This window comes from Salmo trutta, chromosome 32 (assembly GCF_901001165.1).
Source record: "Salmo trutta chromosome 32, fSalTru1.1, whole genome shotgun sequence".
NCBI classification, from domain to species: domain Eukaryota; kingdom Metazoa; phylum Chordata; class Actinopteri; order Salmoniformes; family Salmonidae; genus Salmo; species Salmo trutta.
The window spans coordinates 20,137,118-20,155,875 of NC_042988.1; the positions used below are offsets into that span (position 1 = coordinate 20,137,118).

The 18,758-nt window shown below is 42.3% G+C and overlaps 1 protein-coding gene across 2 annotated transcripts; it reads left to right on the forward strand.

Annotated features, from left to right (window-relative positions):
* The first annotated feature begins 3,874 nt into the window (after positions 1 to 3,874).
* Positions 3,875 to 14,490, forward strand: LOC115171355 (low-density lipoprotein receptor). 2 transcript variants are annotated; one of them, XM_029728091.1, is made up of 18 exons: positions 3,875 to 4,146; positions 8,516 to 8,641; positions 8,766 to 8,888; positions 9,066 to 9,443; positions 9,579 to 9,701; positions 9,810 to 9,932; positions 10,105 to 10,224; positions 10,592 to 10,717; positions 10,844 to 11,015; positions 11,161 to 11,388; positions 11,502 to 11,620; positions 11,739 to 11,878; positions 12,014 to 12,155; positions 12,418 to 12,561; positions 12,676 to 12,924; positions 13,063 to 13,137; positions 13,271 to 13,434; positions 13,584 to 14,490. In XM_029728091.1, the coding sequence occupies exons 1-18, from the start codon at positions 4,089 to 4,091 to the stop codon at positions 13,614 to 13,616; spliced, it is 2,643 nt and encodes an 880-aa protein (XP_029583951.1). In that variant the 5' UTR covers positions 3,875 to 4,088; the 3' UTR covers positions 13,617 to 14,490. The 2 variants fall into 2 exon arrangements, with proteins under 2 accessions (XP_029583951.1, XP_029583952.1); XM_029728092.1 differs by having other exon boundaries at positions 12,694 to 12,924.
* The last annotated feature ends 4,268 nt before the right edge of the window (positions 14,491 to 18,758 follow it).

Consider the following 18,758-nt stretch of genomic DNA (forward strand, 5'->3'; position numbering starts at 1 on the left):
TCCCACTCCTCTTTAATGGCTTTGCCAAGTTGCTGGATATTGGTGGGAACTGGAACATGCTGTCGTACAAGTTGATCCAGAGCATCCCAAACATGCTCAATGGGTGACATGTCTGGCGAGTATGCAGCCCATGGAAGAACTGTGGCATTGTGTTGTGTGACAAAACTGCACATTTTAGAGTGCCCTTTTATTGTCCCCAGCACAATGTGGACCTGTGTTATGATCATGCTGTTTAATCAGTTACTTCAAATGTATGCTACAACTGTCAGGTAGATGGATTATCTTGGCAAAGGAGAAATGATCACTAACAGGGATGTAAACAAATTACTGCACAAAATTAGAGAGAAACAAGATTTTTGTGTGTATGGAAAATTTATGGAATCTTTTATTTCAGCTCATGAAACATGGGACCAACACTTCACATGTTGCGTTAATTTTTTTATTCAGCATTGCTAACAAAATCATTCCAAAGGGTAGGTTTAACAGAGCAAATTAAATGTGACCATACTTTATCACTCATATTCTCCTGAGTGGCGCAGCGGTCTAAGGCACTGCATCTCAGTGCTAGAGACATCACTACAGACACCCTGGTTTGAATCCAGGCTGTATCACAACCCGGCTGTGATTGGGAGTCCCATAGGGCGACGCACAATTGGCCCAGCATCGTCTGGGTTTGACTGGTGTAGGCCATCATTATAATAAGAATTTGTTCTTAACTGACTTGCCTAGTTAAATACAAAGCAATGTACAGTTGAAGTCGGAAGTTTACATACACTTAGGTTGGAGTCATTAAAACTTGTTTTTCAACCGCTCCACAAATTTCTTGTTAACAAACTATAGTTTTGGCAGGTCAGTTAGGACATCTACTTTGTGCATGACACAAGTAATTTTTCCAACAATTGTTTACAGACAGATTATTTCAATTATAATTTACTGTATCACAATTCCAGTGGGTCAGAAGTTTGCATACACTAAGTTGGCTGTGCCTTTAAACAGCTTGGAAAATTCCATAAAATGATGTCATGGCTTTAGAAGCTTCTGATAGGCTAATTGACATAATTTGAGTCAATTGGAGGTGTACCTGTGGATGTATTTCAAGGCTTACCTTCAAACTCAGTGCCTCTTTGCTTGACATCATGGGAAAATCAAAAGAAATCAGCCACGACCTCCACAAGTCTGGTTCATCCTTGGGAGCCATTTCCAAACACCTGAAGGTACCACGTTCATCTGTACAAACAAAAGTAGGCAAGTATAAACACCATGGGACCACGCAGCCGTCATACCGCTCAGGAAGGAGATGCTTTCTGTCTCCTAGAGATGAACATTCTACGGTGCAGAAAGAGCAAATCAATCCCAGAACAACAGCAAAGGACCTTGTGAAGATGCTGGAGGAAACAGGTACAAAAGTATCTATATCCACAGTAAAACGAGTCCTATATCGACATAACCTGAAAGGCTCCTCTTCAAGGAAGAAGCCAATGCTCCAAAACCACCATAAAAAAAGCCAGACTACGGTTTGCAACTGCACATAAGGACAAAGATTGTACTTTTTGGAGAAATGTAATCTGGTCTGATGAAACAAAAATAGAACTGTTTGCCCATAGTGACCATCTTTATGTATGGAGGAAAAAGGGGGAGGCTTGCAAGCCGAAGAACAACATCCCAACCGTGAAGCACGGGGGTGGCAGCATCATGTTGTGGGGTGCTTTGCTGCAGGAGGGACTGGTGCACTTCACAAAATAGATGGCATCATGAGGAGGAAAATTATGTGGATATATTGAAGCAACATCTCAAGACATCAGTCAGGAAGTTAAAGCTTGGTCACAAATGGGTCTTCCAAATGGACAATGACCCCAAGCATACTTCCAAAGTTGTGGCAAAATGGCTTAAGGACAACAAAGTCAAGGTATTGGAGTGGCCATCACAAAGCCCTGACCTCAATCCTATAGAAAATATGTGGGCAGAACTGAAAAAGCGTGTGTGAGCAAGGAGGCCAACAAACCTGACTCTGTTACACCAGCTCTGTCAGGAGGAATGGGCCAAAATTCACCCAACTTATTGTGGGAAGCTTGTGGAAGGCTACCCTAAACATTTGACCCAAGTTAAACAATGTAAAGGCAATGCTACCAAATACTAATTGAGTGTATGTAAACTTCTGACCCACTGGGAATGTGATGAAAGGAATAAAAGCTGAAATAAATTATTCTCTCCACTATTATTCTGATATTTTACATTCTTAAAATAAAGTGGTGATCCTAACTGACCTAAGACACGGAATTTTTACTAGGATTAAATGTCAGGAATTGTGAAAAACATACACCTTAGCCAAATACATTTAAACTACATTTTTCACAATTCCTGACATTTAATCCTAGTAAAAATTCTCTGTTTTAGGTCAGTTAGGATCACCACTTTATTTCAAAAATGTAAAATGTCACTGTATCTGCTCCATCAGCAGTCCAACAGCGGGAGCAGTGAGCGCAGCACAATTAGTACAGTCTCATTAGGCACTTCTGTGGTTCTCCTTGGCCCAGTTTCAGAAGCTTTCATGCCCCATGGCGGGCTATTCAAGGGCCGGTCACTGAGAGGACCTACTCTCACCAGAGGGCAGAGAGTTGTGTGACTGTCAACTCCTATTATTGGTCTCAAATATTAGGTTAGCTTTCTGAGAATCCATGTGAAGGAAATACATCTCAATCCTGGAGTAAAAAAACAATTAGCAATGATTATTTTGTAAGGTATTTAAGATGAAATTGAATTGTTAATTCATCTTGATCTAGTGTAGTATGATCTGTGTTACCGCTCCCTGTTACTAAATAAAACACCATTGCTTCAGAAGGAGAGGGTAATAGCGATATAATTTGCTGTCATCATCAATGCCTTGGCTTCTCCTGCCATCTTATTTCCAGCTACTGTGTGTAGCTAGATCCTCAACTCTGATGTGAGGCCACTATTAGATTACAGTTTTGAGCTTGTTCTATTAGATCTGAAATAGGATAGGGGCTGTAGTCAGTTACTGGTTGGCAGAGGCATGGCAGGATGTCATACTAATTCTGGTCGGGGCAGCAGACCCATGAGAACTGGAACAGTTTGACTACTTGTTTTGCTGTTATTTGTGTTGTCACGCGTTGCCGCTCCGACCATGAGGGAAAAACACAGTTGTTTGGCTGTGGCGTTTTTGTGTTTTGTATAAGAGATGGTGCGTCATTGCACACTGATGGACATTGGATAGATCAATATTAAAAATAGATAGAGCAAGTACAAACTAGACGAGAATTAGTCCTCAAGGCCATCATGATAGACCTGATAACATGTTCTGTGCTTATTGTTTGGTCCACTAACATCCTATTTATTTTTCTTCTCTCCCCCACTCAGTGCTGTTGTATTACATAGGGACAACCTCGAGGAACCACAATAGTCTATGTCATTTTCTGTTTGTGTCTGGATTGAGCTGAGTCATGAAAATGTACAGTTTTATCATAATGTCACAAGATAGTTTTACTGAGATATGTACAACCTATCACTATTAACAATCACCTTTATAGTTACCACTTTTACCAACTCCACGGAAAAGCAAGGAAACATGTTTTGACCAAAACTTTAAACAATATTTATCTATTGTTTTGACCAGGGAGATCTGCTTTTGAATACTTAGAAGCGTCTGTCAGAATGAGCTTATAGACAAATATTGGTATGTCTTGGGGGGGGGGCTTTAAGAATGAACTCAAGGGTTAAACAGTAGTAAAATACAGACACGCCTTTCCATAGTGAGGCTCTGTATTCCAGAGATCACACCACTCCAAACCCCGCCCTATGCTCCTGGGGCTCCTCCCGTTCCAGCCCACTCCTGGACCACATTGAAATTGCTCTGATGTTGCCAAACATGATTACACTGTCTGGAGCATCCTTGTCTAACCTCTCGTCCCAAGCGCATCTGAATCCAGAACATAAGAGCAGAGGAACTGAATAGCTTGGAAGCAGTGACTTTAACATAAAACAATCGTTTTAACATTGTTATAGCTGTATCATAATACCTTATTGACAGTCAGAGTAAAGTGTATATAATTTTAACAATTTGGCTGCAGACTATGGGGCGGCTGCTGTGCGTGCTGTTGGTGTTCCTGGCTTGCTGTGTTGTCCAAACAAGTAAGTATCTTTATTCTAACATAGGTCTACTCTAGTGTATCGTAAACTTCGGAATAATTCCCAATTCATTTGGTTTATTTGTTAATTGTTCCATTAATGCATAGTGGCAAAGTAAGTATATTTTTAAACATAGCCTACCTCTTGTTAAATATTATGTCTATCGTAAATGGCAGTTATCAAACGATTTGAAATGTTTAAATAGCCCACTCGTGGACATCGCCTGACGCATCACGACGGCGGAGGGGGCTAGTTATTTGTAGAATGTAGGTCAAATTTGTGTTGTATCTTGAAGAAGCTGCGATAGTGTGCAACACATTGTTTCTTATTATTATCACATCACAATGCGTAGGCGAGTATTTATTTTGTCATTGCACTCGCATTTACCTTTAGATACATTATCTATTTTTACCGGCATTTGTATGAATGAACTACGTTCACAGCCTCTGATTTGTTGTTGGCCATGAGATTCCGTGGCCAATCAGATTTCCGAAAGCTTGCTGTGGAATAGGAGCCGGGCGAGGCTAAAGGATGTTTGTATTGTAGTGTGTGCTGAGAAGAGCGGCAGTTTACAGTTTTGCACTATTGTGCAATACTTTTTTGTGCAAGACAATTATTTTGTTAGTAGATTATTGTTATTTTAAAGCTATAATCCTTCATTGCTACATCCATTTCAGGATTTATAAATTAAAGGGATACTACGGGATTTTGCCAATGAAGCCATTTACTTCCCAAGAGTCAGATGAACTCGTGGATACCATGTGGCCAGTATGAAGGACGTTTGAGGTAGTTTAGCGAGCCAATGCTAACTAGCATTAGCGCAATGACTATACGTGTAAGGGTATCTACCTAATTATATATACACCCATTGATTATATTTGTATTTATTTAACTAGACAAGTACAATGACGGCCTACCCTGGCAAAATCCAGACGATGCAGGGCCAATTATGGGACTCCCAATCATGGCCAGCTGTGATGCAACCTGGATTCAAACCAGGGACTGTAGTGATGCCTCTAGCACTGAGATGCAGTGCCTTAGACCGCTGTGCCACTTATACATACCTAATGAGCTTAGTCCAGCTGTTGAACCCCATCAGAACCCAAAATATATGCTTTTTTCCTCCAATGTTTGTAAACAGTATAGGCTAAATGTAAACAAACCCTGCATAGTCTCAAAACATGGTTCAAATTATAATGTTGATATCATGGATGGTCAGTCCTTGCATCCATAGTCTGGCTCTGTCTATGAATTTGAGAGAGGTTACATTTCTTCAGGCCCATCCCTCAGCTTTTTACCAAAACAGAGGCGGGGTGTTGCTCTATTGTTTCAACTGCTCATTCTAGCTTTAAAGTGCAAAAATCTTCCAAATTCAGGTACAGCAGATTACAAGTGAATTATTGTATAATTAGGCTACATAGCAAGGCTGCAATAGACTAAATGTGTTCTCCTCAACTGATGTAATAACCTGTCACATTGCAATCTAGATTCTCTGTTGTTCACTCATGTTTTTGACCCTTTCATGATGTATTGATGGCCCTATGGCATCATTGTGGTGGGCCACCCTGAGAATGAAAGGAATCCCTCTTGCCCACCTCCACAAAGCATGACTTTTATGTATTTCTCTTGAGGCAACATTCCAACATATTAGTTCAACACCATCTGCCCTGTGTGCAATAACTTCCAGTGTTAGTGTTGGGGCCAGTATGGAAATGTTTGGGAAAAAGTGCCAGGAATGTGTTGGAACTGGCTCTCACACTCCTATCTATTGACACAACAGAGTTGTGTTGTGAGAGCATCAGCAGTCTGAAACAGTCTGTGCTCATTCTCACATTGTCCATTGTCTTATCAGGAGGAGCGGACATCAGTCATATTGCGCAATCTGTAACGTGCAGATATATCGAGAATGTGACATCGAATGGGAGACTCGCACTGGGAACTTGATTCAAACTCTTTGCAAATAATCAGAAAGAATACCGTTTTTGCCTTGACATTTTCTGAGGGCCTAAATGGAGAATGCTAAGCGATAAATAAAAGTAGTTGCAGAATGACATGCTCCATCTCAAAAAAGATCTGTTCCATCACCTATTTAGAAAGTGGTACTGATTAACTGTAAGCCTGTGCAAATCCCTTTATCAGGCTATCTGTGAACCATGTCCATGCCTTCTAAGTGTCATATTAAGAGATTTCTACTTTATTAGCCAGCTTCAACAGCTCATCAAACAGTGGGCAGAGCTGTTTCCTCTCCTCCAGCTTGTCCTGATAGAGGACAGAAGATCAATTAAACACACCACACATCAGAGGACAGACAAACATGTATGCCACGTTACATTTCTCCCCAAGGTTAATCAGTAAACCTTGTCAGTCCAAGCCTTTGATGGACTGAACTTTAAGCCTAACCAAATGTTATTGAAGGCAGGGCATTCGCCTGCATCTGACCATCATTTCTCTCTGGGAATGAGGACAGGTGGATATGATAAAGAGAGAGAGACTGATAGCTTTTAATTGGAGTTTGCAGGTATTTAGTCAATATACTCACCTGGCTGTAGAGGGTCATATTGTGTGAGTTACTAGAACCCAAACCGTTTTCCAAGGGATGGCAGTGTGAAATGTGATCACATCTGGGTATTCTTTTATGTTCTCTCTCAGTTGTGTGGTTATTCATTCACGTGTTGTTTTGTTCACTCACGAGGGAACTCTATAGATAAGACACCCAGGTAAGATAAGACTAAAGTCACTAATGATAAAACCTTTAAAGAAAGGGAGTGCACATGGAAGAGGGTCCCACCAATACAGCCGCCCATAGTACACTCTACATGGGGACAGCTGGGTCCAGAACTGGAATAGCAGTAACCTGTTTAGCTGTGGAGACATGGTGAATGAGGACATTGACTTCTCATGTTCATACTGTTTGTTCACAGAGAAATATCTGTACTAGATGGCCCCATTTAATTTCCACCCACTCTCCCAGATCTGCGGTTGACATCTGTTGAATAGAACGGAACGAAAAGCAGCAGAACTGCGCTGTCACAGTTTATGACAAAAATATCTCAGTAAAGAAAATGTAGGCCAAACTACGGGCCTTCTTCCAATGAGCATAAATTGTTCAATCTTTAATTCCCTTATTTACATCCTTGAAATAACATGGTAGTGCAATTCAGTAGAAATTATTGTTCCTGCAGCTGAAACCATTGGTGAGAAACTGAAGGTTCACCTCACCCAGGAACTGTCCTGTTTTGAAAATCCATCCTCAGTGGTCAGTGAAAAGAGTACCTAGCCCACTATTGTCTCTACTGTTATTATCATGCAAACCTTCCGCTTGACCCAATCAGCTACCAGTGGTGTGATTCAAGCTCCTCCCTCTGGTCAAGCTCCTCCCTCTGGCTCCTATCAGAAACAGGTGTCCATCCAGTGTTTTGAGGCCTAAGTGCAGGATAAGGAATTCCCAGTGGCATCTGGACGCTGCTGTGAGTCATCTCTGTGGCCAGGGGCACTGATGTACAGCACAGTGTCTTAATTGGTTCTTCCAGTTCACTAATTAGGGTGATTTAGATAGGGGGTTGGGTGGAGAGTGTCTTTGTTTGATGGATGAAGAGCATTCAGAACTGCATGGAGAATAATTAAGATGTTAAGGAGAACATAACATCAGCCAGTACTGTATGTCTACGATCTCTTTTCATTTGTCATCAGTCACCACCACCCAATTACTTACAAAAATCTACATTCTCCACTACCAATGGCAGATGTAAACATTAGTGTGTGTGTGTGTGTGTGTGTGTGTGTGTGTGTGTGTGTGTGTGTGTGTGTGTGTGTGTGTGTGTGTGTGTGTGTGTGCATGTGTATGTGTGCATGTGTCAGTGTGTTTGAGTTGTAGATTCTCCACATTCCTCTATAGGCAGGTTGGAATTTGCATGTGTATGTGTCTGTACATGTATGTGTGTGTGTGTTGAGGGAGAGGGTCATAATGGGCCTCTCCCACCCATCCCCCTGCCTCTTTGTTGACGTGTTACCAGCATCCCAGCCATAACCCACTGAACAGCCAGAATTACCACTGGTTGTCCTATCCTGCTAAGGCTTTGCAGTGCCATGGGCTTGGCTTGCCATGCAACCCCTCTCGGGAAAGCGTCTGATTTGTGTACTTTGCCAGGAGTACCAGTACCAGATCAGTGTGCAGCTATATACAGTGTCCTCTCGGAAAGCGTCTGGTTTGTGTGCTTCCCAGAAATAAATAGAACAACAATTGGTTTCATTCATGAGAGATTTATTGTCCCATTATACAATGTATCCGAGGTTGTAAATGTTAGTCAGTTAAATGCTCCAGAATGACTAGTCATGGACTGACCGTGTGGGTACGTGTGTTTTTCCCTTATAGACGCAGAGACAGTATGTGGGAGCAGGCAGTTCCAGTGTGGGAACGGGAAGTGCATTACGCAGAGATGGGTGTGTGATGACACAGATGATTGTGGAGATGGAACTGATGAGCTCCCCGGAACCTGCTGTGAGTAACACATACCGCCGTAGCTAATAGGAATATAATAGAGGATTGAACCACACTTCTAGTTCAACATCTTTTTCAGTTTCAGTCTCTGATGGTTGTTCTCTCTTTTCGGTTGCACCTATAGTGGCCAGAACATGCAGAACCACAGAGTTTAGCTGTGGTGGTCATCTGAACCAGTGTGTTCCCAGTACCTGGCTCTGTGACGGCAAAGCAGACTGTGAGAATGGAGCTGATGAGGAGAGCTGTGGTGAGTGGTCCTGTCTTCTCCGCTCTCTATTGTACCCTTCTCCCCAACTTACCTCCCAACATTTCCCCTTCTCTCATCTACTCTCTCTTTCCCCTCTCAGTCCCATTCTTTCCCAACTGATATAAGCCTGACAAACGAGGCTCCCCTCTAACACACACATCTCTGTTCCTCCCACAGCGCCCAAGCACTGCACAGATAACAAATTCCGCTGCAGTAACGGCCAGTGTGTGTCGGCCTCCTTTGTGTGTGATGAGGAGTTGGACTGTGATGACGGGAGCGATGAGGCTTCCTGCCCACCCAGCACCTGTAGCTCCACCTCCTTCCAGTGCAACAACTCTGCGTGTGTGCCGCGCCTGTGGGCCTGCGACGGGGACGCTGACTGCTCGGATGGCTCCGACGAGTGGCCCCAGAACTGTGGGACGCGAGCCCCTGAGGGTGCCCCCAAGCCCTGCTCCCTTCGGGAGTTCCAATGTGGCAGCGGGGAGTGTATCCACAGCAGCTGGAAATGTGATGGAGGGTTCGACTGCCTGGATCGCTCTGACGAGACCAACTGTAGTGAGTACATTCCCTCTCTCTTACTACCCTTTTATTACTTCTGTTAGCTATATTCGCTTTAATATTTTCTGTCTTTAATATGTAAGTTGCATATGGAGTTTTGACTGACCTCTCAATCTCTCCTTCTCTCCATAGGCCGCCTCACCTGCCGCCCCGATGAGTTCCAATGCGGTGATGGCACCTGTATCCACGGCGGCCGCCAATGTAACCGCCAGTACGACTGCAGAGACTTGAGTGATGAAATAGGCTGTGTCAATGGTAGGCTCTTGCCCCACACAAAGCTACTACCCCTGCTTCTACTACTGTGACCTACTGGAATGGTAATACTTCCTTTGTGTTATAGTCACACTCTCCTCTCCTCCACAGTGAGCCATTGCAAGGGTCCCACCAGGTTTAAGTGCCGTAGTGGGGAGTGCATCAGCATGGAGAAGGTGTGTGACAAGCAGCGTGACTGCAGGGACTGGTCAGATGAGCCTCTCAGAGAGTGTGGTGAGTATGAAGATGGAACATGTACTTGTTTGGCCTATAGTTAGCTTCTCACGTAAAATGAGTTGGATGGAAACCATGGGAATCCTAACTAGCTGTGGTTGCTGAAAGAAAGGAGGAGTTGTGGACTGGTGTGTTGAACTGTCCCTTTTCTCTCCTCTAACCCTCCCTGCAGATTCCAACGAGTGCCTGTACAACAATGGCGGCTGCTCACACATCTGCAATGACCTGAAGATCGGCTATGAGTGCCAATGCCCCACCGGCTACTACCTGACGGACAAGAAACGCTGTGAAGGTAAAACTCCTTACCACTATAGCTGCATGTGTGTCCACAGAGCCCAACAAGTTGGCTCAATCAGCAGCCATATTGGATCTGATGTCCTTGCCAATGTGGACTTCAGACTGTACATCCTTTAGGCCTAGTGCCAGGCGATGTGCCCATTGATACCTTTGCCTTAGTTCAATCCTGTATGGCAGTGTAAAGCTGGTGATAGTGGGGTGAGAAGGTCTCTGTCCTGACTGGACCACTTCCCTGTGGAGCCATGATGACTCAGTGCTGTTACCGTCACACCCCCTTCATCTGACCCTACGCCACCGTTTACCTTCTCCAACACTGTGCCAGTTACACAGACGTCATATATGTCCTGTACCTCTTCCCACAGATATCGATGAGTGTGCCAACCCAGACATCTGCAGCCAGATCTGTGTCAATCATATGGGCAGCTACAAGTGCGAGTGTGAGGAGGGCTACCAGGTCGACCCAGCCACCAAAGCCTGCAAGGCCATCGGTAAGTATTGGACTTAAGAAAGACTGAATGCTTACTTTGCTCATGTTTTGATCAAGTTTATTTTTATATTGTCAGGGGTCATGCATTGCAGTTATTGGAACGATACTCTCTTGTCTGATCACACAGGCACTGTAGCCTATCTGTTCTTCACCAATCGCCATGAGGTGAGGAAGATGACACTGGACAAGAGTGAGTACACGTGTGTCATCCCCCGCCTGAAGAATGCAGTAGCTCTGGACATGAACATGGTTGCCAAGGAGATTTACTGGTCTGACCTCTCCCAGAAGAAGATCTACAGGTGAGCAAAGCTTCCATGTTATCTTTATCCATAGAGCCCTGTTGTCGGCCTATTGCTCCCAGTGATGAGGATGATGATTAGAATGATGATGATGGTATAATAAATATATTTTCTCTCTATTTTTCACCTTTCTCCTACAATCCAGCACCTCAATGGACTTGGCTGCAGACACAGCGCAACACAAAGTTGTGATTGACAGCGACATCGAAGCTCCGGAGGGCATCGCCTTTGACTGGGTCCACGGCAACATCTACTGGACCGACAGTATCCTCAGCAGCATCTCCGTGTCAACCGCCAACGGGAGCCGCCGCAAGACTCTCTTCCAGAATGACCTGGCCAAGCCCCGCGCTATTGTGGTCGACCCCCACAGCAAGTAGGTCCCACACTGGCTTCAGGAATGAGCATAATGACTGAAACATTGAGCCTACGCAGGATATTTGTTGAATGAGGACATGCTTTAATAAATGTGTTCTCCTGCCCTCCTAGCTTCATGTACTGGACTGACTGGGGAACTCCAGCCAAGATTGAGAAGGGAGGTCTGAACGGAGGAGACCGCGCTGCTCTGGTCACAGACGACATTGTGTGGCCCAATGGAATCACACTTGGTGAGCACTTTCATAACTTCCTACCTTTGTGTGTGAGGGTGCGCATGCATAATTGTGTGTGTGTTTCTGGATGGTCACTCTGGTCTGACTAGTTTCTCTTGTCCTGTCCCCTGGTCAGACCTGCTGAACCAGAGGCTGTACTGGGTGGACTCCAAGCTGCACACCCTCTCCAGTATCAACGTCCAGGGTGGTGGCCGAAGGACACTCATTATAGATGAACACAGGCTAGCTCATCCCCTAGGCATCACTGTGTTTGAGGTGAGTGCCAAAATTACAACTTTAACTTTTAAATGAGGCACAATGAAAATAAGTCTGAAAATAACCATATATAATTAATATGTTTATGCAGAGATTAGAAATGTTTAAATGGAGTACTGTGTATTCTGTGTGTAGGAAAGAGTGTTTTGGACAGATGTCAGCAACAATGCCATTCTGAGTGCCAACCGTGTGACAGGCAGGGACATCAAGCCTGTGGCAGAGCATCTGGTATCCCCAGAGGACATTGTGTTGTACCACAACCTCAAACAGCCAACTGGTATGTATCATGTCTCTCAGATTTTTAATCTTCCCATAGTTAGTTAGATCAGTAGTTTGTTTATGCCGTGGAGTTAGGCACCAATGGGTTTTGGTGTGACGGTTGCACCTCAGGGATGCATTTCATTCAAAGTGCTATTTTTGTGTCTGGAGCCTCAGACTATTACAATTAAGCTGCAGTAGCATAGCAATAGCAAGGTGCTTTCTATTGAGACAAACCAGTACCCAGACTTAATCCCCTCCTCCCCTCTGCCCCACTCCAGGCAGGGACTGGTGCAAGGTGGCCAACGGAGGCTGTGAGTTCATGTGTCTGGCAGCCCCCCAGGTGGGCATACATTCCCCCAAGTACACCTGTGCATGCCCTGACAACATGCTGCTGGCCAAAGACATGAGGAAATGTGTACCAGGTATATATCTAGCTAGCACCCTCAGCCTCTCTATGTAGCATAACACAGGGGAAATACATGATCCCTTGCTTCCTGTATAATATCTAACCTAAGTGTTATCTGTATATTGACCAGCTGCACCAACACCTGCAGCTCCAGTCAAGCCCATTGTTCCCGCCTCCAATCCCCCACCGGCACCCGCCCACACCTCCCCTGCACCTCCAGCCCGCGCCACCACTAAGGCCCCCATCATCGCTACCACAGTTACGCCTGCGCCTCCCCGCACTACCAAGCCTGTGCCACGCAACCCCCAGCCTGCCCAGCCAGATAGACCCAGGATCCCCCAGGCCCAGACTACCACAATGCCTCAAGTCACCACTCAGGGTAAGCATGACTTTAATGTGCTCTCATTAAATGCAGGAGTTATCAGCAACGAATATTTTTAAAGATGAGACTTTCCTGGAACATCACACTTTGACATGGTGTATCATTGATCTAAATCTGTCTTGTTTTTCCCTTCAGACATCCGCCATGAATTTGCTGCTATACCCACAGCCCATTCAACCCCTGCAGCTTTATACATCGCGCTGCCTATAGGTAAGTTGCTTTAACATCACTGACTTAGACACACAGTTAGCATGATTATTACACACCAATGATGTTAAAACCCTACTTTAGCATCAACAAATCCCCCCTGACCTGTATGTCTCTCTCTCTCTCTGTCTCTCAGCCATTGTGTGTCTGGTGGTCTTTGGTGCCATGCTGCTGTGGAGGAACTACAGGCTGAAGAACACTAACACCATTCACTTTGAAAACCCAGTCTACCAGAAAACCACTGAAGACCAGGTCCACATATGCAGGAGCCACAGTCCAGACGGCTACTCCTACCCACCAGTAAGAGGCCAATCTGTCATACACAGTCAATCTCAATGTCACTTGGAGTATGCTAGTGTTTTTGTATTAGCATATGTAGCCTATGGTATGTTGTACAGTAGCTGTAGTTCAGTGACCTAATGTATTCCTCTTTGTTTCCTTCCCCTCAGAGACAGATTGTGAGTCTTGATGATGAGGCTTGACCGTAGTGCTGCTGTTCCCTGCCAACACAAACGCTTTAAAGAGGAGAGAGCGGAGGAGTAAGAGAAACATTTTATATAAGCTACCTGGACAATCTTATTATTATTATTTTTTTACCTCACAACCTCAAAGACATGAGAAGGCAGAGAAAGTGTCATACCGCTGACCAAACCACTGTGTGCTCAAAGACAAATGGATACTCTGGAAAGAAAAGCAGGAAGATTTCTCATTCATGTGTCTTTCTTGCCCATTTGTGCAAAATCCAGAGCCATAAGAGACCATCAACTCATTTCCACCAAGCTTGAGTTTTATTGGCCCATTTTACACCATAGTATTTTCTCCGAGACTATTTGTCTGAACTGTGAAATGTCTTACAAATGGAAGACTGTTCAGAAGTTGAACCCCATTATGAAAGAACAGTAATGTAATTGTAATATTTGAGTGTTTTGTGTTTGTGAAGAAGTGCCCTTGATATATGAGGTGACTGCAACTTTATTTAACACCACTTAGAATTGAGAAAAATCTCTCTTTCTTGTTACGTAGAATTCAGAAATTAGGTATTGTAAATAACGAAGGTATTTACTTTACTTATATCCGAGACTGACAAAATGTTGAGAAATAATGAGCGGATCATATCTTTTACTATGTCTAGACTAATTCTCCTGAATTGTTTTAATATCAAAATCTGACTTAAACTAACACCTGAGCCACTTGTTGAAATGAAACCCTGTGATAGTGAATGTCGTTTTGAATTCTATACATGAACCAATTTACCTCTATATCATCACCAGACAGGGACAAAGTCAAATCATAGCTTTTTATACCAATCGTCCACATTGCCTCACAAGTGGAGCACTATGCAAATGGACGGTTAAACACACTGACACTTATACTGTATGTCTATGTGCCTTGGTAACACTATTGCTGTCAATTTCCCTAATATGGTGTTTAATTGCAAGCCAAGACAGTAGATTTAGGACAGTCTGTCTGAGATGTATCTTTCTCATTTTCTCCCTTGTCTTACTTTCTGTCATCCACTCCTTCTCAAGCTTCCCGTTCTTTCAGCCCAACTGTGTGAGAGCAGTTTATAATTGTGTAATTCTTCTATGACAGAAAGCCTTAAAAAATTGGTTTACGGGACCGTGTGACCATAGGAGCCATGTTCATTGTTCATGTGTCATGCAACAGTAGTACACAGACTACACTCTTCGAAAAAAGGGTGCTATTTAGAACCTAAAAGGGTTCTTGGGCTGTCCCCATAGCAGAACCCTTTGAAGAACCCTTTTTGGTTCCAGATAGAACCCTTTTGGGTTCCATGTAGAACCCTTTCCACAGAGGGTTATACATGGAATCCAAAAGGGTTCTACCAGGAAACAAAAAGGGTTCTACTATGGGGACAGCTGAACCATTTTAAAACCCTTTTTCTAAGAGTGTAGCATATCATGTCTTCATTCAGGTTCAGAAACATAAGTTGCCTTTCAATGGTTTTCACAGCATTGTTTACTGGAGAGAGAGATTTATTTGACTAAGTAAAAACTGATTATGACAGTTGTAGGTACTGGAATAGAAGCCGTCCAAGTGCATTATATATCATGCTGATACCCTTTTAACCAGGTGATTAATTGAAATACTAAGGATAGTGCTGAGGTGGCTTTAGGCCACAATGTTTGACACCTCTTTCTCTGAGATCAGAGTGAAATGAATGTGCCTAACTGTTTACAATGAAATGTGTTTGACCTTGAGGATGTCACAGTGTTACAGGTATTAGACAGACAGAAAGTTTGGGTAATTATATATGGCCTAAACCTAACAAAGACATTATTGTTGAGTCAGTGAAAGTGTTTGTTTATGTTTCTGTTGTGTTTTTTTATGTGGGGTTGGGGCTAAACATATTGTTTAATTCAATAGCCATATGGAATAAATCCAGAAATGTGTGTTAACTAACATCAACAGTGCAGATCATGAATATGTAAATATTATGTTCATAATGTATTTGTAAATATTCATAAAAAAAATTGGTCATGATGTCCCAGTGTAGAATTTGTACACCGTTAAACATTTGATGTACATAAATAAATGCTTATTTATTTTAGAATCATTACACTGTGATTGGTACTTTACGTATGCCTGAAGTTTTGGTCTGACAAGCCTTTTTGTGTTGTAAATGTGTCATACATACACAAAATACAGGTTACAAGTTAACTGTGTTAATTGTGTTTGCTGCCTTTGGTTTTCCAGAATGAATCAATATTGAGATGCTTTAGTAGTTTCAAAATAGTCACCTTTCACATAGATCTACTATACTTTATCATTCCATCAGATTTTTTGCACTAATTTGAGAATGAAATATTTCCAGAATAAATGTCTTTATCCTTTTAGATAATAAGGGCACTACCAATGGCCATTACATTAGCAGGATGACAGCCTGTTGAATAACACAAACGTTCTGTAATTCCTGACAGAAGCATGGAAGATATGATGTATTTATTTATGAAATTGTATGATTGTAAATACACAAATCACACAGCTGTTTTATACTTCCGGACTATGTTGATTTATTGTGTTTAATTATATGGACTCAGGCGACTGACCTTTAGTGTGAGCTTGTTTTTGTCTTAAATGAAGAAAAAGGAGCGCTCTGTTTCTGCATAGATCGGATGATTTATTGACGGGACATAGGCCTACTTTTTGTTCAAGCTGGGATGAAGTGTGTATGGGTACTTTCTTTCCATATGTAGACTGCAATATCTCATCTTCATGTCATATTGCCACGAGCTTTCTGGTCTATAAAGTCATAATGACACCAGTTTATGTCAAAGCTACTGCACAAGAACACTTCAAGAGAACACTTTTCACAGCACACATCTCCAACTGAAACAATTTTGCAGATTGTGTGGCAGCCTTACTAAACAGTGTCCAAGAATAACAGGAACAGCATCCAAGAAAGAAATGAGGTCTCAGGCTTTATCGCTCAGGTCAAACTGTCTATGTGTCCTGGCAGCAGGCTCTCTACTGTAAACAAAGTTCAAGGCTGTGAAGGGAGGATAAATGATAACATACCAAGAAAAAACACACACGCACACACACACACACATCATGTTACAGTAGGACAATACTGTACACACTTAAAGATAAAGTAGATGCTGGGTTTGGATCACTGGCTGAATAATGTTAACCAGCTGTCAGTAACTAGGACACTTATTCAACTGGAGATTTGGCCTCCTTTTGTTTGATTACTTTACTTGTGACATTCATCCAAACAAATAACTGTTCCCTGGAATATGACATCATTTCCTAACACAGTGTTCTAGACTGGTTGTTTTTGTTGGCATGACGCATTTTTGAAGCAAAGAACCTCGGGTTGTCCTTAATCATTAACATAACAACATGAGTTCAGTACAGCTGAACTGGAGCTGGGGTTTATTAGAGGTACAGCAGAGTGTAAAACTGTAACAAACTGTCAATATGGCCAATATTCTTTATACTGGTATTCAAACAGATTGGTGTAATAAACAGTTTACATCATCAGTGGAGTTAATATGAAATACAACCTATCTATATGGAAACATATTAAACATTCTCTCTCATTTTAAGTAAACATTACAGAAGAGATAAATGGTGAGGCCATCCTTATGTTTTTTTTTTTGTGTACATTGAATATTTGCCAATATTCTATGCAGAGGTTGGACATATTCACTTTTCTCAGAAGGGGAAGCAGTGGGCGGAGGGTGGAAATAGGCCAGGGAAGGACACTGCTTCCTTCTGAAACCTGTTGATGTTTTGTCCATTGTTTACCTATATATCATGACTCTACATTTTTAGGTGAGCCCTCTCGCGTAATGATGACATGATACAGTGTCATTCTACACATCAGAAAGCTTTGATTTGTAGTTTTGCTTCCAGTTAAATTCTTCATCCCATCTTGATCTATTTTCTTCAGATGAAGACAATCTTCATCTTTCACTGTCTGGTCATCATTTTTAACTCCAATTTATGCCAGTTCAGGTGAGAAAAACTCCTGAGCCACAGGGTAGGCTATTATAAAAGGATACATAAATTACACCAGTTTGGTGCCTTTTGAGATGTGTAACTTGGTAAAAAAAACAGTTTGAATTCACTTAATTTTAACATTCTGCGGTAAAGAGCACATGTTCAACTTAATAAAAAACTAGTTTTCACAACTCAAGAGGTTCAACAACTAAATTACAACAGTAAGTGGCACTGAGTCCAGAATAAAGTTACAGGGTTGAAGATTTCATCTTAAATTAGCCATACATCCCCTTCTGACAGGGGAAAAGAAAGCTTGTTGTGTGCCACAGGGAGATGCAATTGAATACAAGCGTCAGGGGAAAAAATGAAATTGTTAAAACATTTCTAGCTTGTTTATCCATGGGTAACAGGGTTGACGTGTTATGCTCGAACCACTCAGTTTTCACCAGAAAATGGCCAAAAAGAGTAGAGCCAACTCACCTTCTTGTACGCTATGATTTGACTATTAGATGTCAAGTAATAGTTTCACCATATTAAAATTAGAGTTCAGTTCACGTAATAGGGTTGACCTTAAAATGAGGGACAGTTCTTTTTTTTATCTTAAAATTAATCACTAATCACATTAAATAAATATTGATCTTCAGAAAGGACTTTGTCAAAGCAGCAAAATAACTGGGGCTTTACAATGATGGTGAAAGTCATAGAGGGTGCACTGAGGGACATGTGAAAATACTGAATTTTGTCTTCATTTATATAAAAAATCTGATTTATTGAATTATCTATGTGGTCTATATTAAAGAGCACTTCATTAAATATAACAAGCTTTAAAAATGTAACATTGGTGCACAATTTCTACTTAAAAACATCAAAGGGACGCAAAAAGGCACTCATTTCGTGAAACGACACAGTTATATTGCTGTCCCTTGGCTATCCCCTCAGACCTCAGATAAACACCTTCCTCCTCTCTGAATCCCACTGCAGCCTCACTCCCTACAGCCCTCCAATACCTGGTCAACTATTCAAGACATGAGGTGAATGAAGCTACTTAAAGTCATTAATCATTCCAGAAACAGTCTTTTTATCTCAGGCACTATTATTTGCTTTAGGTGGGATGTGTTATTATTTGACAGACTCGTTTGACAGTGTTGCTAAGC